Consider the following 16,490-nt stretch of genomic DNA (forward strand, 5'->3'; position numbering starts at 1 on the left):
ATTTTATTGTGCTGACAACAATGCTTGTCATCAGTATCCTAAGCACAGTAATAAATTCTGTATGGTAGTCAATTTAAAAATTAAAAGAACAGGTAACCTAGCAAATTAATAATGAAATGGATTTCTAAAGGAAGCTATAGACAATATTTTACTTTCACACCTGCCAATCCAACCTCAAAGATATACAACCTTGCTATAGTGAGGGATAGACATAGGTGTTTTCAATTTGTACCTCTTCAGGAAAGGAAGGAAGAACTGGTGCAAATGAAAAAAGTGCATTGGTATCAGTTTGCTGAGGTGTATTAACCTAAAATTTGTGAGTATACACTATAGGAGTGTCTTTGGGCTTGATGCACTGAATAATTGACTTTTTTCTTCTAAAGGAGTACAGTGTTTGGAGCCAGAATTCTCCCCATTATTTTTGTTGGTAAAATAATATATTCTTATAACAACAAATGTGTTCTTATAAAATCTTAAAATCACAAGGAAGAGTAGATGATATAGGAAATATATCAAGTTGTGAACAATTTCAAGATTTATCTCTCTGCCTTCTCACAAACCATATAGTTATTTCTCACTGTGTAAATAGAAGACTAAAATGCTAAAATTCTGATTTGGTAATTGCCAATTTGGTAATAAAAACCCACACCTTTTAAAGTCTGAGTATAGATTAAAGGTGAAAATTTGAAAGTGTTTAGAAAGAACACAGAAAAGTGAGTGTGAAGTGCAATCAAGGGAAGAAACTAGATAAATTGAAGATGCCAAGGAAGTGTTTAAGACAAAAGGTTACATGGAAGTACGTGGTGGATATAAAATGTTTGTGATGGAGAGCTATTCTTTTCCCAGGTTCAAGGATCTGAGGTATTTAACTGCAATGACCTGTAAATGATGCAGCAGACTGTCGGGCTGTGCAACAGGAGTTGTACAATCCTCCCAAGCTCTGAGTCCTAGCACCTGGCAACTCAAACCTCTTCAAATTATTTACCTCCGTGCTAAGTTCTGCAATTTGTGCTAAGATGCTGAATAGTTTCTATCAGCCTGAATTCATAACAAATGGTGTCAGCCAGGAAGCATCCGCTACAAATAAGCTCTGACAGTGTTTATTTGACATTGAAGTCAAATAAGAATGCAATCTGACCAACACGTTTTAACAATGACATTGTTTCTTAAAGCGTTTAAGGATCGAATGTGGCACATGGAGCCATGGTCCAGTTGACGCGATGGTCCTCGGTCATAGGTTGGACTCGATGATCTGAGAGGTCTTTTCCACCCCAATTGATTCTGTGGATATCGACACTTGCCAGTTGCTCACCGGCCTCGGGCAGGTTGACTAATCACCAGCACAGCAGCAGCGACTCTAGAGAGCCGTTTGCTCAATTAGAAGAAGGAGCGATGGGCACAGGAACGCCCCGCACGGCCCCGCCGCCGCGCCCGGGCGGGGTCCGGCGGCAGCGGGCGGGGCGGGGCGGGGCGGAGCGCGCCGGGGCCAACATGGCGGCGGCGGCCGCCGAGGCGGCGGAGCTGCGGCTGTCGCGGCAGGAGCGGGAGCTGCGCTGGCTGGCGGCCGAGGTCGGCCGGCTGAAGGAGCCGCAAGAGCTGCGCTGCCCCGGCAGCGCCAGCCCCGAGCTGCAGCGGCTGCGGGCCGAGAACGAGAAGCTGCGCTACCGCCTGCTGCACCTGCGCCGCAGCCTGGCGGCCGAGCTGGGCCGGGCGGCGCCGGCGCAGCCCCCGGCCGGCGGAGAGGTAGCGCCGGGGCCGCTCGGTGCCGGGCGGGACGGTGACCCCGGGCGGGCCGGGCCTCCGCGGGCGGGAAGGGACGGGACAGGGACACTAACGGAGCCGAGCCGCCTGTGCCCAGCCCCCGGGAGCAGAAGCCTGTCGCGGTGTCTGCCCGCAGCACTGGGCAGTGGTCTCTGCCCTTGTGCCAAGGGTTCATAGAATTATGGAATAGTTTGGGTTGGGAAGGACCCTAAAGATCATCTCGTTCCAAGCCCCTTGCCGTGGGCAGGGACATCTTCCACTAGACTAGATTGATCAGAGCCCCGTCCAGCCTGGCCTTGAGCGCTGCTAGGGATGGGGCATCCCCAGCATCGCTGGGCAACCTGTTCGAGGAATCACACGATTGGAAGTTGCTGTGACTGCTCACTGCTCCGGCCTGATCTCCAACGGCGTCTATGGGGCGATTTTGGTGATAGTTGTAGTAGTAAAATTTGGGAAATTGTATTGAGAGGACTTTTCTTGGTGAGCAGCCTTGCTGTGTCTGCAGAACATCAAAAGGATGCAGTTTAGCTGTACCATGAGAAATCTTTGTACTGAGGACATACCTTATTCCCTGTAATTGCCTTCTTAGCCCTATATTATATTGTTTTGGTTCGTTTTGATGATTGCTGAAAAAAAAAGTGAAGGTATAGTAGGGGTATACTTTGTATTCTCACTGTTTTCAGAAAGTCTCCAGTGCAAGTCCAGCTGATGCAGTAAATCAAATTAAAGAGGAAAAGAAAAAGGAAAATGAAGCTGTGAACCAACACCAGAATGATGTAAGTGGTTCTTTAATACCACATAGTAACAAAAGTGGTTTTCAGCCAGGTTCAGAAAAGGCTCTCAAATCTGGAGTACTTTGCTGTATTTTGAAATCCCAGCTTTTGGGAAGAAATCTTGCTCTAGCACACATATTCAAGAGCTTAATCTTGCATTAGTAGGGTTACTGATACATTATTAAATCTCTACATTTTATGTAACAAAAGGATTTGGGTTATTGGAAAATAAAGGTCATGGTTTTGTGATGCCTAAGGAGGGTGATGGTTCATGAGCATTCATGATGGCTGAAGGGATATTGGCAGCACTGCTGTAGTACAATAGAGCTTAATAACTCACCTTAAGCTAAAATACAGGAGCCTTCATGTGAACTGTCTGGCTGGAATCTGATGCTTTGGATGTAGTGGCAGAAGCGAGGGCTTGTTGGAGTGATCCAAATTTCTCCCGGACATCTGGCAAATGCAAATTTTGGGTCAGGAATATAAGCTGCTTTCTGAGGTCCAGCTCACAGACCCATTTAGGTTCAGATTGATGAAAGTGCATGGAAAATTGGAAAATCAGTCTAAAATAGTAAGTTGGATGGGACTATCCTGTATATTATTACTTATAAATGCTTTACTGAATTTTAGTGTAAATTCTAGTACAGTTAAATCTGGACAAGTTGGAACCTCTGGGGATGCACCAACACTGTGAATCCTTTTTTTCTCTCTGTCTCACATGTGTGATCAAATATACATGTGTGATCAAATTTATGTCTTACAGCTCCAGTGTGTGCCAAGCTTCATAGAAGACAGACTGAAGCTTTATGAAGCACTGAAAAAAGAACATGATGCTTTGCTAGCTTATAGAGCAGCCAACCAGAGCAAATCTATCAAAATTACTCTGACAGATGGGGAGACAGTTGAAGGGGAATCTTGGAAAACCACGCCATATCAACTAGCTGTAGGAATTAGGTAACCTGCACATTCAAGGAGTTGTACTTTTGTAGTGATAAATTACTACTATCATTTGTCTCTTACCTTATTATATAAAATATATGTCACAGTCAGTGGGTGGTGGCTCCCTTAAGTTGGTTTGCTTGGAAAGCATTGGTTCTTCAGCTTCATGTGGTAGAAACAGCTGGTTACAGTTCTGATGCTTGGGATTCTGTACTGGGATCATAATGCTTCCAGTTAAATCTGTGACACTGCTGGGAATTAAGAGATATTGGAAGTTTTGTGAGTTAGCAGAATTAGTAGAACCTGTTGTAAGGAGCAGCCTGTCCTCCAGATCTTCAGCACTGAAAAGTGTTGAAGAAAGCCTCTCAAGACCTTAAGGTTCTATACCTTAACAGTAGGCAAGTGTTTAAGAAGACCACAGAAGCAAAAGTTTACGGTCTTCAGGTGCTACAAGATGTGGATGTGGTCTCACGGGGTTTAAAAATCTAGTCTTTTACAAATCTGAACCTAAATATTCCTGTCTCTTCTGTTTCTTTAGTCAAGTGTTGGCTTCAAATGCAGTCATAGCCAAAGTGAATGGTGAACTTTGGGATCTGGACCGTCCGCTGGAGGGAGATTGTACTCTAGAGCTGCTCACCTTTGATAATGAAGAAGCCAAAGCTGTGAGTAAACACTCTGGTTTCTGCTTGATTAAAGAAACTAATGACATAAAATTGATTGCAGCATTAAGCTATAAAAATCTTACATTAAAAAACCCACAAAACTATTCAAGTAACATACTTCTTATGATTCAACAAAGATTAGATACTAAGTGCCTGCAGTCTGAGTGAGTAAAATCTTTGTGTTCTTTTCATCCTTCTCTTTTACATAAACAAGTTGTTTCTCAAAGGAATTTGCACAGTAAGCCTTGATTTGTATGTTAACTTGAAACAGTCTGTGGTTTGGCTCAGTGCATTTGCAGATCACATGGTAAAAGCAAAGTGAGGGAGTCTCTACTGTTTTCTAAAAACTGTCCAATATTAGACTTCAGTCATAAATAAAATCTACACCCCCTTGTTCTGGCACTGTTATTAGATCCTTAAGTAGACATTTCTTAGTCAGTTAAACTATATGTATGCTTAGCAACTTGACTGAGATTTTTCTTAAATGGTATTCAGTCTGAAGCTTATGTTGTCTTTATATGCTGGGATTGGACTTCAGTTTTGTCAAAGAATTATTCATGTGATTAAGCTAGTTGGAGACATTTCAGGAGCCTGTCAAGGCTTTATCTTGTAGCAGTAGCTCTGAAATAGTCTCAATTAATAAGAGACTGGTATTGATCTGCTCTGTTGTTGGCTTCCCTCTTCTGACATTTCAGGTAATGTAGTTTATAAACCCATTAATAAATGTACTGAATGTGAGCAATGGCAGCCGAATCTGCTACATTGCTTTAGATGTGATTAGTGGTGCATAGACTTCAACTGAAATTAACTTCTAAATAAACAAGGTACAGTAATTAAGTTGAAGGCATTGTGCAGAGATATAGACATCCACTTTCAGACTGAAGCATGTGCTACATGCCTGAAGTAGTGCTACATCTGCCATTATCTTTTCATTTTGAAGTACTGTAAATGAGTAATATAAAGTTGTTTTACTTCTCTCAAAATTTGAGCAACATTGCTTCCAGTCTGTGTCCTATCTGCAGATATCTCTAGTTTGTTTTTTCTTTTTAGTTACACATTGCCATTGACCTGATGGTTTGCTTAGCTGACTTCATTTACAGGTTTATTGGCATTCAAGTGCTCACATTCTTGGAGAGGCCATGGAAGAATATTTTGGAGGCTGCTTATGCTATGGACCACCAATTGAGAATGGATTTCATTATGACATGTACATGGAAGACAGGTAAAATTACAGTGGCTTAGAACTTTAATAGTCCCTATTAAAGATCAGTACTAGAATTATTTTGTTTGTTACTGCATGTTAAAAGTATAATTCTGACTCTAATATGATTTGAAATATAGTCCTCTGTATATACACTTCAATTGAGTGTGTCTGTATATTTAAATTCAGAAGCAATGTTCAGACACCTGCTCTATAAGAGCTGAAGCTGTTCTGTGGAAAAAATGCAGAGCATTTGGGTTGAAATTTCTGAAGTTCCCGTGAGGCAAAGGGGACGGTTTCCTTGAAGAGTCATGCAAGTTTGGTTTCCAGGGGCCATAGTCTTGTAGAAAGGGCACAAATGCATGTAACTTGTCTAGGTGTTTACTGCTTTTCTAATCCTAGTGCACAGCTTTACAATTCTGTTTTTTCCTTGTTTATCCTTCTGTAGGCAGGGAGAATACTGAATCTGCATGAGCTGATAAACTGGCTCTTGTGGCTGGGTTGAGCCTTTTCCCCCCTTGTTTTTTTGTTTTGTTTTTTTTTCTTAAATCATATGTATATTTTGAGCTATAGGTCTTCCAGATATTTAATGATGTCAAAGACTGTTCCAGACACTCAAATGAATTATTGCAATGGGTTTTTTCAGGGTGGTACTGTCTGTTTTTCTAGGTTTAGTGTCTGAAAATACAGCTGATTGTAAGTAACTAAGGAAAAAAAAATACAGTGACAAATCACAACCCACTCCATGTTTTTCAAATTAGACCATTAGAAAAATGGGAGTATCAATGATTAATTTATATTTCTTTTGCCTGTGTCTTTTTGTCTAGAAGTGTATCTAGTAGTGAATTCCCACTATTAGAGGACCGTTGTAAAAATATCATAAAAGAGAAACAGGCTTTTGAAAGGCTGGAAGTCAAAAAGGAGATCCTGTTAGACATGTTTAAGGTAAATCTGTGGATCTGCTACAATGATCTTTTAAAATGTAACTTTTATGAAATATTGCATGTGACTGACTCATCAGAATAGTACAACAAAGGAAAAACAAAGAAAAACAATACCATCCTTTTCCCCCTCTCCATATACCCTCCCAAGTGTTCAGGATGCTTTCAAGCACTTATTATAACAATTCTGTATTCCACAAAAACACACCTCCAGCTCAATGAAATAACAAATAAGTAAATGAAAGGCATACATTTCTTCTGGCTCACTTGTGAAGATGGGTCAGAAAAGGCTTTAGTTCTAATCCCGTTTTACTCAGTGACTATCACCGGTCTCACTGTACTGTGTGATTGCTTTTCACAAGTGCTTTGGGGTGTTCAGCTGGTGATCACAATCCTCAGCACACCCTCAGAGGAATTAACATGTTTCTGTCTCTTTCCCCACTGCTTTTGCAACTTTTCTGAGAAGTAGATGTGGGGGGTTTTTTGTTGTTGTTGGTTAGAAGTGTCTTTTACTAGTGCACTTGTGATATTAAACTGTAATTTTTGAAGAGAATTTTATTATCCATTTTATTGACGTTTCTGGCTTTTCATGCTTCCACACACAGTATAACAAGTTTAAGTGTCGTATCCTTAATGAGAAGGTGAAGACACCAACTACCACAGTATACAGGTAAAGAAATATACTTGAATGGTATTATTAGGTATTTTTATAGCTAATTAATTTAATTTGAGAGAAAAATTTGGGTTTGTTTTTTTTTTTTTTTTTCCAAGTTCTGAATTCTTGTGTGATTGGAAGTTTAGTTTGCAATTAATATTGCTACTTGAGTGAGATTTTCTTTCTCTGCTGGGACAGATTAGGTCTCAATTTGTGGAGAAATGTCAAATTCAGTTTTTATTTATTCCCTCTGGTTTCAGTAGACTGATTAAAATAAGTTGCCATCTCTGACATTGTCTTGTTGCATAATCGGTAAAGCTAACTCTAGCTCAATGTGGGGTGAGGAACCTGTTCATTCAGTTACTTGTTAGTTGTTTGGAAAATGGCAACATCATTTTCTGTTAGATGTGCATACTTTTAAATTTCCTGGCCAACTTGAAAAAGTTCACATAAGGAACTGTATGAATTGACAAATGGGTTATGATGCTCTTGAAAATGGATCCAGTGTGCTGAGCATTTATTGAGTGAATATTCTACTTCAGGTAGAAGGCACAGTTACATTTAAGGTGCACTGAATTTGCTGCATGGTGCATATTTATATTTACTGGCATGTTTGAAAGTGTCAAACGAACTTGTGTGCCATTAGTGAATGTATGGAAAAATGTTGGGTTGCTTGGAAATGAACACTTCTTGTTTTGGCACATAGATGTGGTCCGTTGATTGATCTCTGCAAGGGACCACATGTGAGACACACTGGGAAAATTAAGGCCCTTAAAATAGTTAAGGTAAGTTTAAATTAACTGTGCATCAAAACTGGAATAAATTGTCCATTGATTTATTTATATTTTTTTCCTGAGCTGACTGTACTAGGATTGGTCCTTTGTGTTGTTTTCTTTGCTTACTGTACAGTAGTTCTTCATTTCTTTCCCAGTTCCCATTGTACAAGTTGAGCTACTGACTTTAATTGCTGATCTGTGTCTGACACTTACTGATTCTTGGCTAAGACAGTAGTCCCTCAGTGGAAGTTACCAGCATGTTTTGTATCAGAGTATAAGTGAAGTAACTTGCTCATTTAGACTGATGAAGAGCCCTGCAAAACTACTCTGGCTAGTGGTGACCAGATGAGCTGTGGAGCCAATTCTGCTGTGCACAGGAGAGACGAGCAGCCTGAGCCCCTGTGGCAGGACTGTGCCACTATCTCCCATCAGCACTGCACTTCACAGGACAAGTGTCCTGGTTAGTCTGTACCAGCTGTCACATCTGACTGCAAGGGGGTGTACATGCTCTGTTCTGCAGTAAGTTCACATGAAGATACTCACTGGATCAGAAAATAGTATTTTGACCTTGTCAGGTACAAGAGATTTTTAGGTACAGGAGATAAAGTGGACCTTAGCAGTTCTGCAGGTGCTGCTGTTAAAAAAAGGCATTGCTTCTAGGGAAGCCAGAGACAGTGTTTGCAGAGGCCTCTGAATGTATGGTGTTAAGTTACTCACAGATCCTAATTTTGGTAACCTTATTAGTCTGAGCTCTTTGAAACATTCATCATTGTGACTTTTCCTGGCTTCCAAACTGAAGTGTATGGAACTCTTGAGTTCCAGGGATTGAGTGGGTAGAGGGTTAAAACTGCTCAGATTTAACTGTGAGAGTTAGGTTTGTTTTGCCTTTCTTGTTTTCCTGCTACATTATGTTTTCAGTGTAAACAACTCCTGCCTTTTTAAAAGCCATAACATGAAATCATAAAGTATGCCATGATGTGAGTTTTAAACAAGGTATCTAAGCAGAATGAAACTCACAAATATTTGACCTGTCGCTTCTGCTTGTCTTCTGTATTAGTATGCTGACTAAAAGGCATTGCAAATCTCTTTATATTACAAACAAAAGCTGAAGGACTGCGTATAATTCTTTTTCCCAGGGAAAATACAATAATGTTCAAATGGGTTAGTGTTTATCCCTCTTTCCCTGATATTATGTAATATTATCGTAAAGTATGGGTTTTGTGTATCAGAGTTCCTCTACATATTGGGAAGGAAAATCTGACATGGAAACTCTGCAGAGAATATATGGAATATCCTTTCCTGATAACAAAATGATGAAGGAATGGGAAAAAGTCCAGGAAGAAGCCAAAAACCGGGATCATAGGAAAATTGGAAAGGTATACTATTCTACTGTCTACTTTTTATACTTCTATTATAGAATTTATTCTCTTCCCTTGTATTTTAGTTTTGGGGTTTTTGTTGTTGTTGTTGTTTTTTGACAGCTTTAAGGGGAGCCAGTTCTTTGTGCTTCTTGGTGTCACTTACATTTTAAAATTTTAGTTCTACAAACTCGTCTCTTACATATGAGTGTTAAACTAATGTTGGGAAGAAGTTAATGGCTTTAGTCCCTTAGTTTAGGGATATAAACCTTAAACCTATTAATGTAGAGTCTTTGCAGATCCTACCTAAATCACTCTGTTTTTCACAGAAGAAAATTTATTTAGAAATTGTGTAAATAGCATGGTTTGCTTCTTCTTTATAATAGGTGTAAATTTGGGGAAATGTGTGTTTACATGGTCAAAGAATCAAATGGAATTTGATGTTCTTAAAAATCTCTACGAGTAAGAACTGCAGATCAATTAAGTGGTCTTGCTGAGAACTTGTAGACATGTTGCTGTAATATTTCATCTTTGCAAGCAGTGTCTTGATGTGTGTGAAGTAGTTACATCTGCAATTCTCTCTGAATTGCTGTTAGAGCATTCTGGTTTTGATTTACCTAGGAGCAAGAACTCTTCTTCTTTCATGATTTGAGTCCCGGAAGCTGCTTTTTCCTCCCTAGAGGTGCCTTTCTTTATAACACTCTCGTGGATTTCATACGGGTGAGTACATACTGATGTTACTGATGCAAGTCCTAACAACTTGATTGTCATTTGTTGATCTTAAATGATAGGCCATTCATAGTGCTGAGCTCTCCACAGAAAGAGAAGTATCTATATATGTGAACGTATACAAGATTTTTACAAGGATTATACAAATTTCATCTTTTTGAAAATAAGGCAGAATGAAGCTGTGTTTTTCCAATTGCGCAAAGTCTACTTGTGCAGTAGTCCTATTGTGTCCCTGTAAATTGCCATCAAAATACCACAGTTGAAAAGAGTCAAGCTTTTGTTTGTCAAAATCTCTCTCACCTTTTAAATGTTGCATTTGTTCTGTAGGGGGAATATCGCAGGCGTAATTTTACTGAAGTTGTATCTCCGAATGTCTTCAACAGTAAACTCTGGGAAGCTTCAGGACATTGGCAGCACTACAGTGAAAATATGTTCTCCTTTGAGATTGAGAAGGAAACCTTTGCCCTTAAACCCATGAATTGTCCAGGACATTGGTTTGTACTCTCAACTGGAAAACATCTTATTTTACATCATTTATCCTTTTTGGGGCTGAGGAGAAATAAAAGGAGTATTAATACACACTGTCATGTATGTGTATGATAGACTGCTAAGCCAGTGTGTCCAGAGAGCTTTTTTGACAGTGCCCCAAAGCAGACCTTTGCAGTAAGTCTGCACTGAGTTGGGTTTGTGCATGCTAATACTAGTCTGTACCACTAGTAAATACCAATTTTGTTGGATACAGGTGGGCATCAGATGAGATGTTCCAAGAAGGGTACGGATTAACCTGTCTTGATTTACTCTTGCAGTGTTTTTTTTCTTCAGTGATTTTTAGCAGTACATTGAGTGGTGTGCTTCTTGTGTTTGCCTGTCTTTCAGGATGTAGACAACCTGAATGAGTAAATACTTAAAAATGTGATTGTCTGTACTGAGCTTTGTTTACTTCTGTGTTGTCTTAAATCTCCTGTAAGAAGGATAAAAGGAAGGTTCTTCCATGTTGGTTTTAGCTTGATGTTTGCCCATCGTCCTCGATCCTGGAGGGAATTGCCTCTTAGACTTGCAGATTTTGGAGTTCTTCACCGAAATGAGCTCTCAGGCACTTTGAGTGGCTTGACTCGTGTAAGGCGCTTCCAACAAGATGATGCTCACATCTTTTGCACAATGGAACAGGTAAAAAAAAAAAAAGGCACCTTCCACATCCCCACCAGTCAACCAAAAAAACTCTTCCCTCTCCCAGTGCTAACTAACAGTAAACAAGACTGAAGTATTTCAACTCTTGATTCTTCCATTGTATTGCATAAAGCTGCTTTTGGTCATTTTTTTTTCTAGGTGCTTCATTTTATTTAGAAAGATGCAATGGGCAGCTAAACCCCAGAAAGTAAAATTTCTTGTATTTTCCATCTCCCTCTACGAAAAAAAAAAGCAGTTGATCCCATTGTTTTCTATAGTAATGCTGAATAAAACCTTAATTTTGTCAGTAATGCCTTAGATTTTAGTGGAACTACATGTAATAATTGATGTACTTTATTTCAGGATACAATTTGTCTCCAGAACCTCATGCTTAAGAAAAATACTACTTTTCATTCCATGCTTTGAAGCCACAACACCTCAGATATTTCTTTGCTCATTAAATGTATTTGGGTTCCTTGGATGTAATTTTCGAGTGATTTTTTAATTCTTTCTTATTTAATGGACCCTTATGTTCTTGTTATGAGGAATTCAGTAGATTCAATTGCATTTTTTGTCAGTTAATTTTAACCTATTTAATATGTTTTTTGTTTAAGATTGAAGAAGAAATTAAGGACTGTCTTGATTTCTTGAAGTCAGTGTATGCTGTCTTTGGCTTTACCTTTCAACTGCATCTTTCTACAAGACCAGAAAATTATCTTGGAGATTTAGAGATCTGGGATCATGCAGAAAAGGTAAAAATTTAAAAGCAAACAAACAAACTCCTTAATATTTGTACTTGCAGAGATAGATATTTAACTGAGTTCTTCCATGCTGCATGGTGAAATTGCTTAAATCGCATGCTAAATACTGCCCTTGGTATAAGTTCTTGTAGGGAAACATCACATTAAATCTGAAGTTTTTATAGAAAATCAGAACTTTCAGTTTCTTACTTAGCCCCTTACCTTGAACTAGTTAAATTTCTATTAATCTTTTTTTTCTGATTAATCATTATATTTATACAAGGAACTACTATTTCCAGATTATTTATCATAAACGAGCAAATGCTTGAACAATAGAGGTTGTGCTGCCTTTTCACTCCTTTTGAATTTCAAAGGAAATTCCTTTGGCTTCCAGTAATGAGAGGCCCTTATAGACCTTTCTTAATTACTCTCTCATTTTTATGATCAGCAACTTCAGAACAGCTTGAATAACTTTGGAGAGCAATGGAGTTTGAATCCAGGAGATGGAGCATTTTATGGTCCTAAGGTTAGTGACTCAGCATTTCAGTATAACTTCGGGATGGATAGAAATGCAGATGTACTGCAGGCAAACTATATTTAGTAACTGTGTGATTTTGCTTCACAGATTGATATTAAAATCAAAGATGCAATTGGTAGGTACCATCAATGTGCTACCATCCAGCTTGACTTCCAGCTGCCCATTCGGTTTAATCTTACTTATGTTGGGTGAGTGGTTCAGCTGAATATCTTCCTTTTTCAAATGAAATGGAACAATAGCTGTCATTATATGTAATTCCCATTATGTACTAGTGCTATATTGCTCATTTAACAAATGATTAGCTTGTAAATCAGTCAGCTGGTAGGCAGAGCAAACACCCTCAGTGGCTAGAGGAGCGAGTCATGAGCATGAAGATATTTTCTCAAAGTAATGGTAGCTCACTTTCATTCTAAATGCAGGAAAATCTCATTATCTTTCTTCTCTGCCAGTTTTGAAGACAACTGATCATAAGTAATGCTAAAAACTCCTCAGCTGAGTCAGTTTTCTTTTTCAGCTTAGTCATTGTATCTCCTTGGAAGACATGGCACACAAATTCAAACATGCCCTAAGGAGCAAGTATGTTTGTACTAAGTGGTTCTTCATTTTTGTCAGATTAATTTAGTTAACTTTGAACATAAACCAAGTACAAACAGCTTTTAGTGAAAATGTGGCTGGTTTCCAGCTAGCCCCACTGAGCAAATTAACTTTAGTACCACATTGACTTGAATACTCATTTTCTGGGTTGTATTTCCTGCTGTGTTTGATTTTGAATATTATGAAGATGGGGAAGATAGGTAAGAATCTGTAATTTTTTGGTCCTGTGGTATATTCTACAGTAGATGTTACAGTTTTTGTGATAGGTGATAATATTATTATGAACTGGATTTAAAAAAAAAAAAACAGGTTTTTTTAAATTTCAGGATTGTAATTTAGTGAAGTAATGAAAAGTAAGGGCAGGTAAGTTCCTGTGCAACAAAATAAAAGCAAGTCCTAATGGAAAGAGAGTGCAAGGAAGTACATAAAATATTAAAATGCACAAAAATGGTGCTGAGTCAGTCAAGTGTCTTCTCAAATTTAAGAGTGTGTCTCTGCCACTAGCTACAGGCATGATTATTTTAAATTAGTATTTCTTTTAAAGCCCAGCTGACTTGAAGTACATTTTTTATAAAACCAGTAGACTTTTCATAAGTATAACTAACTAAATTTTGTCTTTCTGTTTAAAGTAGAATCAAAAATATTAGTATGATTACATATGTATGAGCTAAGATAACTATTTTTTAAGAAAAAACTTTGATTTTAATTTTTTTTTTTTTCAGTAAGGATGGTGATGACAAGAAAAGGCCAGTGATTATTCACAGAGCTATTTTGGGATCTGTGGAGAGAATGATAGCTATTCTAGCAGAAAATTATGGAGGAAAATGGTATGTGGCACAAATGGAATTTTAAGAAAACTTTAACAACGTAGAAACTGCATATCGTTCCTATTGTCCCCTATATTATAATGCAAAAATAATATCCCTAAAATTTTCTCAAAATTAGTAAGATTACAAGAAAAGTCTGTTTGTCTGGTCTGAGTTGTATGATATCCATACAATTTCATGAGACTGCAGAAAAATAGAAAAATAATGCCAAAATAGGAATTGTAATTAAATGTGTAAGTCCTGCATTATTCTTATTCCTTTTTTCTTAAAAATTGTGCTTTTGTACCAGCAGGATGTCAGATATATGTAAAGCAATTATTTGTGTATACACAAGCATTAAGTAATCGTAATATGTGAAATATTTTTGTACTTCTAAGATTGATCATTTTGTCTTGGATAAGATCTGGAAATACTTCGTCATGAATGTATTTAAATTGCTAAGGAAGAGTTAATTCTTACTTTCAGTCACCTGACTGTCCATCTTCACTGTAAAGTAATAGATAAAAGTGAAAATTATGCAGAAAAAATTCTGTTTAAAATTGTGAAGTCATCTGGGAAGAAAACAGAAGGTCCTACTTCCCCATATGTCATTTTACTGGAATCAGTCTATTTGCTATTTTGTGTGAGCTTGAGAAGAGGGAGATAATACACTATCCAACATCCTTAGCTAGCGTAAATAATTCTATACAGAAATTATTCTTGTGGAACATGACTATGGAAATATAAAATGCACCTTTGTTTCCTGTCTGTCCTGTGCTGGCCAGGCCATTCTGGCTGTCTCCACGGCAGGTCATGGTTGTGCCTGTGGGCCCCACCTCGGAACAATACGCCCAGCAGGTGAGAGGACAGCTTGTCTCCTTATGGCAGCAGGCAGATTTCAGAGATCCTTAGGGCTTTTCCTAGAACAGGGAATTAATGCTTGATAACTCTGTAGATATGTTTGGGGGAGAGGTAAATTTTTCAATATAAAAGTTTCTGTCCAAAATTTGTATGTGTCTGAGTAAGGGGTATGCAACTTTAAGTATTTTGGGTTCTTTAATTATGTACATTCTTCTGTAATTATTCAAGGACAAAGCATCCTGGATGACAAACCTTATATAACTAATGCTTCATTACAGCACTCTCAGCTCTTAAATAGGCAGAGCCAGTTTCTTCCATTTCCCACCACGTGTATTCCTGACTACATCCCTTTTGAACCATGGTTGTTTTTACCCCTGTCCCATTCTCTCCTTTTAATGCAAGAGTAAGTGTGTTTGTTCCTACTCCTCTTACTCCTTTCTCAGACTGAGGACATTTTTTTGACATGCAGTAGCAGAGCAGCACATGTTTGATATAGATGTTGTCTTGTGTTGTCTCCCAGCTGGGGTGCTGCTATGTGTGCAGATTTCTTCAGATAACTTCACTGAAATCCTTATAATCATCCACAAGAACAAAATTATGCATATGCATGAATTAATTATTGAGAGAGATCAATAATTGCAGCATGTACAAATGTATGTTGTAAACTGTATAGTAACACTAAGAGGGGTTTGGTTTCTTTGGGTTTTTTTTTAGGTTTGCAACCAGTTTTTTGAAGCAGGATTTATGTCAGATGTGGATCTAGATCAAAGTTGCACATTAAACAAGAAAATTAGAAATGCACAGCTGGCTCAGTATAACTTCATTTTAGGTAATTGCAGCATCTTGCATTTCTGAATATCATTTAAGTTCTAATGTTGGACAAAGTGTATTCTAGGCTCATTTTCTAATGTAGATTGTGTAATATTTCGTGCTATGTCTTGCAGTGGTTGGAGAAAAGGAGAAAGCAAATAATGCTGTCAATGTGAGAACCAGAGACAACAAAGTTCATGGAGAGATTTCAGTATCTTCTACTATTGAAAAACTCAAGAAATTTAAAACTTCACAAATTGCAAATGCAGAAGAAGAATTCTGATGTTACTGCTAGGAAAAAAAATATTAGCTGCCTATGTGAAATGTTTCTTTCTTCCTGCACAGCAGTGATGCTCATCTGAGAGAATTTTCAGTTAATGGATACACAAACTAAGCAAATGGAGCATTGTTGGTGCTCTGGGAAAAGCATAAGGACAGATGCACCTGTCAAATCCTTTATCAATCGCATGGGTTTCCAATCTCCTGAACTGCAGAATGCTTATTTATAAAGTCCTACACCTCTGATGTGGTGGGTTTGCTGTGGAAATAAGTCAGGGCTGTACCATGGTGGGGATCAGGAGGCTGGGAAGGACAGGGTGGGTGCTGGGAGTGCTGAGCTCCCTCAGTCATGGAGCAGGTACCTGTGACCTGGCATCCTGAGCTTGGCAGTGCACAGGGGCCTCAGGAGCAGTTTGCATTAGGTTTTTTTCTAGCTCCAGCTGATAACAAAAATTTGGGGGACTGGGGGAGGAATGTGAACGTCTTGGTTGTTTCAGAATGTGTGTTCACAGAATATTAATGCACTGGAGTCTTAGTTGGAAGTCTCAGTGTAACAAGGCACTCACGGAGTTGGTGCGATGACTGGTTGCTGTGATGGTGGTCGCCAAGAATGCAGTTCAATTACTATAACTAGGTGTGAAGTGTTTAATTTTTTCCTCTGTTTGCTGTTGTTTTGGCTTTTTACTAAAACAAAAAAAAAGCTTTGAAAAACGTTTCTGTGTGTGTTTTATTGCTTTATTTGCTAGAAGTAGTTAGAATGCTGAAAAGGAACAGAGGACAACTTTCATTTTAGAACAGTATGTTGGACTTGAAGCTGGCCATATATCTGTTTTGTTTATGCTTAGAAATGATTTTTAAAGCTGCTGTTGCAGGCAATTGAGCTGGATTTTTTTCAGAGAT

The 16,490-nt window shown here is 38.5% G+C and overlaps 1 protein-coding gene across 2 annotated transcripts; it reads left to right on the top strand.

The window, feature by feature from the left end:
- The first annotated feature begins 1,469 nt into the window (after positions 1-1,469).
- On the top strand, positions 1,470-16,301 carry LOC132333275 (threonine--tRNA ligase 1, cytoplasmic-like). 2 transcript variants are annotated; one of them, XM_059858200.1, is made up of 19 exons: positions 1,470-1,743; positions 2,445-2,537; positions 3,298-3,488; positions 4,012-4,135; positions 5,236-5,357; positions 6,164-6,281; positions 6,883-6,947; positions 7,639-7,717; positions 8,938-9,084; positions 9,688-9,786; positions 10,123-10,289; positions 10,800-10,962; positions 11,577-11,714; positions 12,151-12,228; positions 12,328-12,428; positions 13,557-13,661; positions 14,426-14,498; positions 15,216-15,330; positions 15,446-16,301. In XM_059858200.1, the coding sequence occupies exons 1-19, from the start codon at positions 1,492-1,494 to the stop codon at positions 15,592-15,594; spliced, it is 2,379 nt and encodes a 792-aa protein (XP_059714183.1). In that variant the 5' UTR covers positions 1,470-1,491; the 3' UTR covers positions 15,595-16,301. The 2 variants fall into 2 exon arrangements, 1 of the variants encoding a protein (XP_059714183.1); XR_009488114.1 differs by lacking the exon at positions 14,426-14,498 and having other exon boundaries at positions 15,446-15,584.
- The last annotated feature ends 189 nt before the right edge of the window (positions 16,302-16,490 follow it).

Source organism: Haemorhous mexicanus, chromosome 13 (genome assembly GCF_027477595.1).
Source record: "Haemorhous mexicanus isolate bHaeMex1 chromosome 13, bHaeMex1.pri, whole genome shotgun sequence".
Lineage (NCBI taxonomy): Eukaryota > Metazoa > Chordata > Aves > Passeriformes > Fringillidae > Haemorhous > Haemorhous mexicanus.

Bases quoted from the DNA above. Each gene is read 5' to 3' on its own strand.
- LOC132333275 (XM_059858200.1), top strand. From the start codon at position 1,492: ATGGCGGCGGCGGCCGCCGAGGCGGCGGAGCTGCGGCTGTCGCGGCAG. The intron at 2,538-3,297 runs GTAAGTGGTTCT...TATGTCTTACAG, and splicing joins TGAACCAACACCAGAATGAT to CTCCAGTGTGTGCCAAGCTT. The intron at 6,948-7,638 runs GTAAAGAAATAT...TTTGGCACATAG, and splicing joins CCAACTACCACAGTATACAG to ATGTGGTCCGTTGATTGATC.